Source organism: Vipera berus (assembly GCF_964194415.1).
Source record: "Vipera berus genome assembly, chromosome: 3".
Taxonomy (NCBI): Eukaryota; Metazoa; Chordata; class Lepidosauria; order Squamata; family Viperidae; genus Vipera; species Vipera berus.
The window spans coordinates 109,133,841-109,147,983 of record NC_138204.1 but is presented as its reverse complement, the minus strand read 5'-3'; the positions used below and the strand labels follow the sequence as shown (position 1 = coordinate 109,147,983).

The 14,143-nt window shown below is 44.1% G+C and overlaps 1 protein-coding gene across 1 annotated transcript in view; it reads left to right on the top strand.

Annotated features, from left to right (window-relative positions):
* CACNA1E (calcium voltage-gated channel subunit alpha1 E) overlaps positions 1-14,143 on the top strand; it is a gene marked incomplete at both ends in the record, with an annotated part of 378,714 nt that overhangs the window by 340,463 nt on the left and 24,108 nt on the right. The window contains 5 exons of the mRNA XM_081322491.1: positions 256-352; positions 7,988-8,093; positions 8,764-8,871; positions 9,381-9,481; positions 10,744-10,850. Of these exons, the coding sequence (XP_081178617.1) occupies positions 256-352; positions 7,988-8,093; positions 8,764-8,871; positions 9,381-9,481; positions 10,744-10,850 (519 nt within the window). The remainder of the gene's footprint in view (positions 1-255; positions 353-7,987; positions 8,094-8,763; positions 8,872-9,380; positions 9,482-10,743; positions 10,851-14,143) is intronic.

The window sequence follows — 14,143 nt, the reverse complement described above, 5'->3', positions numbered from 1 at the left end:
GCGTTCCTGGGTCTGTGTTAGGGATGCTATAAATCACATCAGCACAAACTGTCATGTATGATTTACATTGATTAATGGGTTTCCTGTTCTTTTCCTGTTTGTCTTTTTGTTTGTTTTTGTTCTCTCTCTTCTGTTTCCTATATTCTGATTTATTTGGGTCTTTTACTTCTGGGAATGCCTTTTTCTTTTGTTTTTCTGCATCTTGCTCTCCCCTCCCCATTTCCTTTATCCTCTCTCCTCCTTGCACATGAGCAGTGGCCGCATCCATTACACTGAGATGTATGAAATGCTGACTCTCATGTCCCCACCACTAGGCCTCGGGAAGAGATGTCCCTCCAAAGTTGCTTATAAGGTAGAACAACCCTTCTTTCCTTTATGGGCTTCTGATTAGCAAGAAATGGGAAAGGAATAATGGTAAGGGGTGGTGGGAGATAAAAGAAGTGTTTGATGAATTCCATTATTTCATTTCATATTGTGTTCCTTCCTATCTTAATATTTATTGATGATATGTTTCAAATCCTTATGACTCTGTTTGCAATAGCATTATAAAAGAGAAAGGCCCATTGATTAATGCAAGCAATGTTGAAAATTAGTTTTTGTGCAGGCACACAACATTGTGAGGGTAGATCCAAGAGAAACAATATTGGTAGCTGTAATGTTAGGTAACGAATACTCAATAATTTAGTTTTGCACGGAGTATTATGATTGATAGGACATCTGTTCAGTTATTCTATTGACTACAAAAGGTAAGGAGGTGCAGAATAAGTTTCAAAAGGTTTTTGTTTAGCATTAGAGCAAATGTTCTTTATGCATTCAGATGTGGTTTCCATCCAGCTATTTTAGTAGAAATGTCCCGGGACTGAATATGAATCCTCTCTGAACCTTTCCCATCTGGATTAGACGTTTTTGGCTATTTGGGCTAAAGTTCAAATATAAAGTAGTTTATACCAATATGATTAACTGTATTAGAGCAAGTGCTCATGATATTAAAGTAATTTACACACTTAAGGCTATAAATGTATCTGGGAATATGCCCTGTGTTTTATTTCTGAGTATGCAGAGTCCCTCCAGAAATTTCTATCAGCAGTACTTAGGAGTTTGTTTGAAATGGAAAATTGTTAGCTACATGAAAACATTCATATTAATAACATCTAATACATTTTAATGAAATTATCCTGGGCTGCCTGCTTTTAGGAATGCAATCCCCCTCATGCTATTTAAAGGCCAAGTGTGGCTCTCAGCTCAAACATAATACCATACTTCTGATATGTGAGATTGAACTGTAATCTGTATAAAAGTCTGAACTAAGCAAAGACTTTGGAGTAGGACAACTACATCAGAAGAAAATGAGAAACTACTTTAAAAACTGCAACTTCTTCCCATTGATTCATGGAAATATAAAATGGAGCATGACATGCTCATTAAATTGAAATCTTTTCAGCAGAGATTTTGACTTTAAAAAAAGTTCTACAAGAGTTGCTTTGACAGCCTGGAAGGCAAAAAGTGATACCCCTGAAGCTGAGCTGGAGAAGGTGATAAGCTGTTTTGTGGCTAGTGTGATAATACTGCATCCAATAGGTCTAGCAGCTTCAAAGTAATTTGCAGGACAGGTTCTTGCTATGTGTAAGAGATTAGATGGAAAAATGGGTCCAGTCTATTCTGGAAAAAGTAGCAGCCTGAAAATATTTATTTATTTATTTATTTATTTAGTTGCATTTGTATACCGCCCTTTCCCTGAGGACTCAGGGCGGTTTACAGGGAATTAAAAATCAAAACATACAAAAGTTAAAACCAGTTAAAAAGCATTAAATTCACCCTGTACACTAAAAACCCCAGTTAAAATTTTCTCCTCAGCCTGGGCCCGAGAGCTCAAAGAGCCAGGTCTTCAGGCCCCGGCGGAATGATCGGAGGTCGGGAGCAGTCCTCAGCTCCACCGGCAGCTGGTTCCAGAGGGCAGGCGCCCCCACTGAGAAGGCCCTATCCCTGGGTGTCACCCGCCGGCAATCTCTCACCGGCGGAACCCTGAGCAGACCCTCCCTGTGGGAGCGCACTGGGCGAAGGGCGTTTGATGCCGGCAGCAGGTGTTCCCTCAAATAACCCGGACCCAGGCCATGTAGGGCTTTATAGGTAATAACCAGCACCTTGAATTTCACCCGGAGGGCAACCGGAAGCCAATGCAGCTCGCGGAGTAGAGGTGTTACATGGGAGTATCGGGAAACCCCCATTACAACTCGCGCGGCCGCATTCTGCACCAGTTGAAGCCTCCGAGTGGTCTTCAAGGGCAGCCCCATGTAGAGAGCGTTACAGTAGTCCAAACGGGAGGTCACAAGCGCATGAGTGACTGTGCGTAGGGCGTCTCGGTCCAGATAGGGACGCAACTGGCACACCAGGCGAACCTGTGCAAAAGCCCCCCTGGACACGGCTCCTATGTGATCTTCAAAATTGAGCCGTGAATCCAGGAGGACGCCCAAGTTGCGAGCCCTATCAACGGGGGGTAACACCTCACCCCCCATCATTAGAGGTGGAATAACTTGGTTAACCCGAGACGCCGATATGCACAGCCACTCAGTCTTGGCGGGATTGAGACGAAGCCTGTTTCTCCCCATCCAGACCTGAACCGCCTCCAGGCACCGGGACATCACGGGGAGGGCATCACTGGGTTGGTTCGGGGTGGAAAGAAAAAGTTGGGTATCATCAGCGTACTGGTGATACCCCACCCCAAAACCACGAATGATCTCGCCCAGCGGCTTCATATAGATGTTGAACAGGAGAGGCGAGAGAACCGACCCCTGAGGGACTCCACAAATGAGAGACCTCGGGGCGGATCTCTGCCCTCCTGTCAACACCGACTGCGAGCGGCCCTGGAGGTAGGAGGAGAACCACCGTAGAACGGTGCCTCCCACTCCCAACCCCCTGAGACGCCGCAGCAGGATACCATGGTCGATGGTATCGAAAGCCGCTGAGAGATCTAATAGGACCAGGACAGAGGAGCAACCCCTGTCCCTAGCCCTCCAGAGATCATTCACCAGCGCGACCAATGCCGTCTCCGTGCTGTGTCCGGGCCTGAAGCCCGATTGGTACGGGTCCAGATAATCAGTTTCCTCCAGGAACAGAGGGAGCTGATGCACCACCACACTCTCAACAACCTTCGCCAGAAAGCGAAGGTTGGAGACTGGACGATAGTTGTTTAAAACAGCCGGGTCCAAAGCAGGCTTCTTGAGGAGGGGTCTCACCACCGCCTCCTTCAAGGCGGCAGGGAAGACACCCTCCTTCAAAGAAGCAGTTATTACTGCATGGAACCAGCCTCGTGTTCCCTCCCGAGCCGCATAAGCTAGCCAGGAGGGGCACGGATCCAACAAACAGGTGGTGGAGCTCAGTCTCCCCATGATCCTGTCCACATCATCAGGGGAAACAGGGTCGAACTCAGTCCAGATAACATGCTCAAGACCGCCTGATTCCTCCACATCAGACTCTGCCCAGTCAGAGTACAAGCCGGTCCGGATCCGAGCGATTTTGTCCGTCAGATGATGACTGAACTCCTCGGCTCGTCCCTGCAAGGGATCCTCCCTCACCTCCTGGTTAAGGAGGGAGCGAGTCACCCTAAACAGGGCGGCCGGGCGATTATCTGCGGACGCGATAAGGGCGGCAAAGTAGTTAGACTTCGCCGTCCTTATCGCCGCAAGATAAGACCTTATAAAGGTTCTTAACTGCAATCGGTCGGATTCGGATCGGCTGGATCTCCAACCGCTCTCTAGACCTCGTCTCCGATGCTTCATCTCCCGGAGCTCCACCGAGAACCATGGAGCCCAGCGGGATCTGCGCCGAGTCAGAGGTCGCATGGGTACAACACAGTCGAGTGCCCTGGTGGCAGCCGTTTCCCAGGCCTCCACCAGAGCATCGACTGGGCTGTGGGTAAGGGTGATAGGTATCGGCCCAAGCGCCCTCTGGAACCGGTCCGGGTCCATTAGGCGCCTGGGGCGGAACCACCTGGTCGGTTCCGCCACCCAGCGGCGGGGGATGGCATGACGGAAAACCAGCCTCAGGAGGTGATGATCTGACCATGACAGAGGGGTGATGGACGGAGAACCCCCTCCCAGATCATCCAACCACTGTCCAGACAGGAACACCAGGTCGAGAGTATGATCCCCCTCGTGAGTAGGGCCCTCAATAACCTGGGTCAGGCCCATGGCTGTCATGGAAGCCATGAACTCCCGAGCTAACTCCGACGACCCCCCCAGTGATGGCAGGTTGAAGTCACCCAGGACTATAAGCCTGGGGAACTCCACCGCCAACCCTGAGAGGGTGTCGAGCAGCTCAGGCAGGGCTGTTGCCACACAGCTGGGCGCCAGGTATGTGAGCAACAAGCCCAACTGAACCCGAGGACCACATCTCAAGAGGAGGGATTCACTCCCGGCCATCTGGACAATGGTGGCCTCCCGGGGACACAAAGTCTCCCGAATAACCACTGCCACCCCACCACCCCTGCCCTGAGCCCGTGGCTGGTGCAGCACCCGGAAACCTGGCGGGCATAACTCGGTGAGAGGCACCCCTCCCTCCGAACCCAACCAAGTTTCCGTGATGCACGCTAGATCCGCACATTCCTCCTCGATCAGATCACGGATGAGGGGAGCTTTGTTAACTACGGATCTAGCGTTAAAATAGACCAACCTGAGCTCAGGGGCCTGATCACCCTCATCCCCGGGTAGGAGGGTGCTAACCGGAGGGTCGGAGCGCGCCACCACTCGGAGATAGCGGGGGCGCGATCCCAGATGTTGATATGGCCCTCCGCGCAAACACCTGCTGCCATTCCCTATCGCCGTGGGGATTTGAAGCCCCACCCCCACATTCCCAGAACCAGCAGCCACCTCCCCCGACCCCGTCCCGTCAGGACCTCTAACAGGACCAGACTGAGTGCCGGTTAAAGATTCCCTCCCTACCCCCCCTCCCTCCCCCTCCCTAACCTCTTAAAATAACCGGCTAAAAATTTTATCAGGGGCCTCTTAGCATGTCTTGACTCGAGGCCCCTATCTAAGCCCAGCCACCTCTCGGAATCCCAAAGCTTGGGATCGTCATTAAGGGGAGTATGGAAACAGGCGACAGGTCGCGTCCATGAGGCAGGAACTGCCCTAAGGGCATACAAGCCCGCTTCGGAGTAATAATAAATCATACTGCGCTGAGATAGTCTTTTAGGGCAGATGTTGTGTCCAAAGGATCGCTCAATGATGGTGTATAGATGGTAAAAAGTCCAGTAGGCACCTCTCCTAGTCTGCAAAGCCATCTCAGCTCTCACCTGAGATGGAAATCCAAGGGACAACCTCAGTCGTCCTCTCACTCCGGCTGAGGAGTCCAATCAGGAGCAGAGAGAGAAAAGGGGATCCTGAGCCAGGGCCACCCCAACTGGTCTCTCACACCAGTGAGGTGGTTACTGGCCAGTCCAAAACCGTCCTCCCACCACGGTCCGGTCCCAGCCACACTGGACTATCAATAGTAGGGATCTTAATTCCCATCAGGCATGGAGCTAGCCATAATGCCTGCCTGTCAGCCGGAAAAGTAAGAACAGGCAGGCCAGGCCTCTGTCAATCCTCGCATCTCCGGCCAGCGCCACCAGTCCGGGGGGGGGGGGAAGAACAGGAACATTCTTTCCCAAGCACCCATCCGCCAGTCCAGGCAATCTTCTAACGGCGGAGAGAGGCAATCCCAGCAGATGTATTAAGTCCAGGAATTCGCCAACATGTCCGCCGGGGCCGATATTGAGGCATAGGTCTGAGGATCCTGTGCTAATACCTCATTATTCATATAGTATTGAAGGGCTGGGTTAATTCATTTCTAACTCATAGATAGATAGATGTAATGGAAGCTGCACTGAAGCTAGGATATTTTCTTTCTGTCATTCTCTCTCTCTCTTACTCTCTCTCTCTCTCTCTCTCTCTCTCTCTCTCTCTCTCTCTCTCTCTCTCTCTCACACACACACACACACACACACACACACACACACACACACTTATTTATTTTTGTTTGGGGATGCTGTGGCTACATTTCTGTTTGGATATAACTGTTCCTCATGTCTCTTGATTTTCAGAACCTATAGTAGAAATGTTAGTCTGAGGTCTAGTTAACTGGGGAGAGTTTCATTGGTGTTGTCCTTGTCTTCAGGAGTTGGTATGCAAAATGCCAGATTACGGTATTGGTGTTTGGCTGGTTTGTCTTATCTCCACCTTTTGTATAAAATGCAAAAAGGACTTGAGGATGTGGCAGTGATGTTCACTTCTCATGATTTCAAGTCAGCAGAAAGGAAAGTAGCCACGGTTCACTCCAAAGGGCTCCTAAGCATTTGGGGAGTGAAAATGGGGGTGATGTAGAAGTGATAGTTTGATTTCAGTGATATTTGCATCATGAAAGCAGAACAACTGTATGGGAGGAGGAGGTTAAAAAAAGTAAAGATGACTATGATTGAAAATTTTTGATACAAGGTAGTCCTCAACTTATGTCTATTCATTCTGTGACTATATGAAATTACAATGGCACTGAACAAAGGGACTTATGATCTGCACCCAAATTTGTGGCTACTGCAATGCCTCCACAGTCAAAAAATTTGGGCACTTGATAATCAACCCACCCTTACAATCAATTGTAAGGATGCTGCAGCTGCCCCACTCACTTATTTCCCTCCCCCCATGGGAAGAGGAGGAGCAGGAGGCCGATGGTATACAGCCTAATAGGCTGGGAGGCTGTGCAATGGATGGGGAAGGCCAAATGTGATCTGGGGAAGTGCTGCATTGTGGGCCTGTCTCAGGCTTCCCAGAGCCTTCCCTACCTCCTGAGGCATTTCATGCTCTGCTTAATGACCCACACAGTTGTTTAACAACTGCAATGGCAAAAGCCAGGATGTGGTCAGTAGGTGAGAGGATCACATGGGTGCCTCAATTAACAACTCTCATGACTTACAACCATAATTCCAGACTCAATTGTGGTTATAAGCTGAATATTACCTGTATACAAAAAGGGGTTTTTGGTTATGCAGTTGCACTTAGCATCTTTACCTTTTTGATCCCATCTCCTAATACTTCTGCATGAAAGTTCTGGTCCGAATGCTTAAATATTAGGATTGCAAACCCTGGTTCTCTAAATAGTTATATGGGATTGTCAATTTTCTGTATTATCCAAGATTTTAGCTGAGGGCAACTTATGTTCAGCTTTGTGCATGCTACAATGGTGCCATTTAGTTTCAAAAGCTTAAGGCCCTTTTTTAAAGATTCTGTAGACATGGAAACAAAAATATTCCATGAGTCTTAATCTCACAAACCTCATTTTATGATAGATACTGAAATCTCAAGAAAGAGGGTGGTTGGTGTGATGGGAAGAATAGTATAGGAATTGACAAAGCAATATATACATTCTGGGAAGTGGATTTGGCCATTTCATTTTCCCCTTCAAGGTTAAAAGGAGCATGACCCATTCACTCACTCCTGACTCATCAATTTCTCTTTATTTTCACTTTCTCTCCTCCCTCTTCAACTTCAGATAAAATGGAACCATTGCATGGGCAATCATTTGCTGCCAACAAGACCTCTTTTGAAGGAAACTCAAAAAGGGGGCGCCAGGATATAGCTAAGAGTTCTGAGTTTATTAAGTTAAAAAAATGTTCTTAAATGGGAGATGCAGAAGTAAACTAGAGTGGCTTCTCCTTTTAATGGAATCAGAGAGTTTGGATTCTTTTCCCACAATCACAGATGTGATTGTGAAGGAACCTGATCGGTTATCTTGTCCGTCTTACTCTAAGTCAGTAAAAGAACACATATCCTTGGCAAGGTGAATAAAAAAGGGCAAAAGACCATGCCAAAGGGAATTGGATAGGTTGGAGGGGATGGGGGCGATCCTTGCCCTCCTTTTTGGCTGTTCTAGTTTATGCATTTTAAGCATTTTCCTTTGAGACAGTTTTTCAAACAGTTTTCTGCCTGATTCCCCTCTCTCCACCTGTTTTATGCAGAGACTGGTCCTGATGAACATGCCGGTGGCTGAAGACAACACGGTGCATTTCACTTCCACCTTGATGGCATTAATTAGAACAGCTCTTGATATTAAGATCGCAAAAGGTAGGGGTCCAGGGATAAATGGGAAAGTAAAGTAAGTAAACTGAAATAGCCAAGAGTTAAAAATTTACTTTTTGACAGGGAAAAATGGAGAACATCCCAAGATCAATTAACTTGTAATCTACATAGACCTTATGACTCAAAATAATCTGATTCTCTAAGAATAATTTCATGTCTAGTTTTTTTTCCAGTCATGGAAAAAAAATGCTGCTAAACCAACTCTGCTAGTATAGTGCATGAAATAGGAAACAAGAAATGAAATAGGAAATTTCAGAAATTTAGTAATTGTGTAATGGGAATCTTGTCTGACATCAAAATTTCCAGAGGAGAATGTGAAACAATGAAGAATTAATGTGTGCATACATATATTATAAATATCTCATCTGATCTGCAAGGATACTACTGATGGATTAATTAATTAAAGATTGAGGAGTACTGGTTTGGATACTTCGCTAAATTTAAGTCTTGTTGGTATCCTCCAGGACTTCACAGATTTGGCCCTTAGTAGTCAATTGGAATTAAAGAAGGGTTCTTATCTCTGGTGTCATTAAGCTTAGAGGAAGTTGGGAAACAAAATGGATAAATAATGAGTCCAGCTTCCTTGTTTTCTCTTTCTCTTTCCTTCTCTTTCTCTCCACTTTGTTTAGAGTTCTTTTGATCTGCTCCCTTATAGGTGGTGCAGACTGGCAACAGTTAGACTCTGAGCTCCAGAAGGAGATACTGACCATTTGGCCTCACCTTTCTCAGAAGATGCTAGATCTATTGGTGCCTATGCCAAAAAGTAAGTTATTGTTTAGGAATTAGGGCTACCAAGTGGGATTCAGAAAGATAAAAGAGAAGGAATTTAATATAAGCAAATTCCTCTTGCTAATCCACATTATTTAAACTTTAAGCCTACTTTATAGAGAGACAAAAAGCAGAAAAATACATGAAAATACAAATGCATCCACATGTAAATAATATTCAGACACATCACTCCTTTCACAACTTAGCTTTAACTACCAATAGCTTTCGGTATTATAAATATTATTCTGATATTAGGGTCAACTATTAACCTTTTAGAAACATGCTATGCAGTCACCAAGGCATCAATCTTTCTATGATCTACAGCTCATCTAAGGGCTACTAGCTCCCTCCAAATTATAGGGTCTGAAAATTCAGAGCCAAGCTTATAAATATGTGTTCTTTTCTGCCCTACACATGTGCAAAATTGTATGTCCCTGATTCCAGTTCTCTTAGCAGAGTAAAGGATTCTATTTTGGTTAACATGGTTACATCTTTTACCTCCAGCTACAGATCTGACAGTTGGGAAAATCTATGCAGCCATGATGATAATGGACTACTATAAGCAGAGCAAAGCTAAAAAGCAAAGACAGCAGCTGGAAGAACAGGTATGATTCTGCCAGAGGAAAAATATAAGTGATCTTGTTTCATTGTGGGTTGAAAGCCAGCCATTCAGATTTTCTGGCAATTAGATTTGTATGAAAAGCACTAATAGGGGATGTGGTAGTTTATTTGCATAAGAATTAACATGTAATCTATGATGCATGTAATAAATACAGTAAGGGTGATTTCCAAGAATATATTGTATAAAGTTCTGTTGCAGTTTCTGTAGGGCAGCTAATAAGAATCATTGTAGCAAGATAGAAGACGATGCATATTTTTGGTAAAAAGGAAAATGCAATGGCAGGATTCTTGATTTGACTTCTCTTTTCCCACATTTTTATGCATCCTAGGAGTTCTTTTTATAGGAGTCTGTACAATATGTGTATCCTTAACCTCCCTGAGACCCCTTGGATACCATCAGCTGTGCATTCCCTTAGCTTCCTAGAGTATTTATTTGTTGCTACTATGCAAATACTCTCCCTTCCCTTCTTTGAGATGGCCAGCGCTTGCTTGCAGGTTGCAGTAGGGAAGCAATATATTGGAACTTCATTATTTCCCCCCTCACCAGCAATGCTTTGTAGTGAGCAGAAAAGCAGACAAGCAAACCAACAGCAGGCCGCTGTCCATACAAACCCATTCCACCAAGAAACAGCCATTCCAAGCAGCAGGAAGGCAACAGGGAAAGATGATAAAGTGCCACAGAGCTTCAGTCCAGGAGGGATGATAAAACTTCAGGAGCTGAGATGGTGGAAATTTCCAGCCATGGGGGCCACCATGGAATTCTAAAGAAAATGCTAAAAATCTGCTTTTGCATTGTTTCTTCTGGAAGAATGGCACAGGTCTCAGAACAGCACAGCCCTTGCATGTGGAAGGACTCGAAACATGGATTATGTTAAAAATACAACACTTATGCAAAACAGTTCTTTGAATATAGAGAAAAGTGGTAGAAAGATGTGGGGAAAGTGGAGAATGAAGCTATGCTATGTAATAAATTTTCATAAGGAAAGTAATTGAAGTGATTTGTATTTGCTAACCCAGCAGTGTCTCATTTAGCTTACATAAAATTACTGGCACTTTCAGTATTATTTTCCCCTTCCTTGGGAGTAGTTTTTCCAAATCTATTGCCCTCTAAATGTGTTAGAGTGTAATTCTCATCACATCTAGCTATTCTAGGCATTGAACATGATGGAAGTTGTAAATCCATATCTTCACTATGTTATTATTTTACCTAATTGAAACTGCTGTCATTTTCTTTTTTTAAACTCAGAAAAATGCCCCAATGTTCCAGCGCATGGAGCCTTCATCTCTTCCTCAGGAGATCATTTCCAATGCCAAAGCTTTGCCTTACCTTCAGCAAGACACTATTTCAGGACTGTAAGTGCAGATGTTTGAGTAAACAATACCACCTTGGCTTTCGTGTTTGTAATCCGTGCAAATTCCTTTTTTCACTGAATCTTACTCAAGATACAAAGCTATAGTGGTAGGGAATCTAATCTAAGAGAGATATTACAAATAAACCCAAAGATCTTGATAATAAACTGTTAAATATGAACTATGAAGGAATAGAAGGTAATTGTGCTGGTTAACAGCATAACATTTCTAACACCATCATACTGAACACTGGGGCCCCTCAGGGCTGTGTGCTCAGTCCCCTGTTGTTCACCTTGCTGACACACGACTGCGTAGCAATGCACAGTTTAAACCACAGCATTATGTTTGCTGATAACACGACTGTGGTGGGTCTCATCAGCAAGAACGATGAGTCAGCATACTGTATAGAGAGGAGGTGGAGAAGCTAATAGACTGGTGCAAAGCCAACAACGTGTCTCTGAATGTAGATAAAACAAAAGAGATGGTTGTTGACTTCAGGAGGACAAAATATGACCGCTCTCCGCTGATCATCGATGGCTCCTTCATGGACATCATATAAGGTAAAGGTAAAGGTTCCCCCGCACATGCGTGCTAGTCGTTTCCGACTCTAGGGGCCGGTGCTCATCTCCGTTTCAAAGCCGAAGAGCCAGCGCTTGTCCGAGGACGTCTCCGTGGTCATGTGGCCGGCATGACTAGACGCCAAAGGCGCACGGAACGCTGTTACCTTCCCACCGTAGTGGTCCCTATTTTTCTACTTGCATTTTTACGTGCTTTCGAACTGCTAGGTTGGCAGAAGCTGGGACGAGTAACAGGCGCTCACTCTGTTACGCGGCACTCGGGATTCGACCCGCCAAACTGCCGACCTTCCGATCGACAAGCTCAGCGTCCTAACCCACTGAGCCACCGCGTCCCTATGGACATCATAAGGAGCACCAAATTTCTTGGTGTTCACTTGGCGGAGAATCTCACTTGGTCCCTCAACACCTGTTCCATAATAAGGAAGGCCCACCAGCGTCTATACTTTCTGAGGAAACTGAGGAATTCACAGCTTCCACCACACATCCTCACAATCTTCTACAGAGGGACTATTGAGAGCACCCTGAGCAGTTGCATTACTGCCTGGTTTGGAAACTGCACAGTTTTGATCGCAAAACCCTACAGCGAATAGTGAGGATGGCAGAGAAGATCATCGGGGTTGCTCTCCCCTCTGTCATGGATATTTACATCACATGTTGCATCCGTAAAGCCAGAAACATTGTGGCTGATTACACACACCCTTCATACACACTCTTCACTCTTTTGCCATCTGGAAAGAGGTACAGGAGCATTCGGACTCGGACATCCAGACTGTGTAACAGTTTCTTCCTATAAGCCATTAGAATTCTCAACATGAAGAAACTGAAACTATAAATAGTTGTATTTGTAGTTTTTTAAGTTTTTAGTTTAGAGTTATGTGTAGTTTGTGTTCTGTTTTTTTTTTATTCGTGTCATCTGATGTAGCACCTTGGTCCTAGGGAAATGTTGTTTTGTTTCACTATGTACTGTACTGTATATTGTTGAAATGACAATAAAGTCTACGTCTACTACTACTACTACTACTACTATTACTACATTTTCAACTACTGAGATTGCAATAAAAATGCAGAACTTGGTCTGAACAATAAAGGTAGAATGAGAGGAGGAGAATAATCAGGAAGTCACATTGCATTTTGATTCTTATCCATTCCTCCATTAAAACTTCCACAGTCTTGATCTATATTAAAGCATGCTTCTCTCTTTGACTGGGTTTGTTGAACATGTTATCCTTTGCTTGAAACTCAATGTGTTATGTAAATGCAACCATGGTTTATGACTTAGTATGATGGGTGAAACATAACTGTGGTTTATTCAATAAACCAGATGTAAGGTTACAGCCTAGTGCAATGTGCTAACCAGCGCAAGTCTGAATACAAAACAATAGGAATAACTCAGAATAAAGATAGCATTCAGTGAACCTTCTGGTGAAGATTATATGCACTTCTGGAAATATTTCCTATGTTTCAGCCATTTCTGAGGCAATTTTGATAAACAACAGTTCACATTAACAAGCATTACATTGACTTTAAAAATTCTGTTTAGAAACAAAAACATTAATGCTTTTGATTCAAACAGTATTTTGGCAAAGCCAACCCCTCATTTTTTAACACAATCTCTAACCTATCTTACTATCTCACTACTGTACTTCTTGACAAAACTAACTTGCAAACCTATAAGCATTTCTTACTTCCATCATCCAGAATTAAAAATGTGAGTATACTGTCAATGGAGTATAATGTGTAATTTTAACTGGTTTCAGGGGTTTTTTTTACTTTTATTATATGATAATAATGTCAACAATACAAGATAGTAGTTGTTTAGTTCTTTTCATTGTAAAATTATTATTAACAATAACTGATGATGATGATGATGATGATAATCGCACAGTCAGTCAGGTGTTCAGACTGGATTTGGCATTTTTGTCAGCCTATCGAGTCCTTACCAAGGACCTGAGATAGGCAGATGTGGATGTTTGATGGTATTACAGATATCGTCTCAGGATATTGTTGTTGGTGGTGGTGGTGGTCACACAGTCAGCCAGATGTTTAGATTGGATTTGGCATTTTTATCCATCTATCAAGTCCTTCCCAAGGACCTGGAATAGTAGATATTTGGTTGTGTTAAAGATGCAAGTTGTTCCAATTAAAACTGCCATTTGCAATTGATTGATAGTGATTTTGTCAATGTTGATGATGTTCAAGTGGTGCTTTAGATGTTTTGGGATTGCACCCTTAGAAGCCTATCACTATTGGTACTATTTTTGCTTTATTTTGTCAGAGTTGTTCTACTTCTATTTACAAGTTTTTGTATTCTGTGATTTTCTCTAGTTCTTTCTCTTCTATTCTGCTTTCTCCAGGTTTTCCACTATCCAGATTTTTTGTCATTCATATCAACAATTGTTAAGTCTGGGGTGTTATGTGGCAAGGTGCTTGAATTCTAACGTCCCAGAGCATTTTAGCTTGTTTTTTTATTAGTTTGACATTTTGTGGCCTTACCAATTCTCGCTTATGTATTTCTTGCAGATCTTTCAATGCACCATTATTGCTACTTTATTGTGCCTTTGTTTGTAGTCAGTGTCTGCAGTCTTCTTGCAGCAATTAACTAGGTGGCCCACTGTTTCATCACCTTGTTTACAGAGGTAGCTTTTGCTTTTTGTTGCTGTCTTCTCAATGCTGTCTTTGTATGTATTTGTTCTTAAGGTTTGGTCTTATGCAACCAGA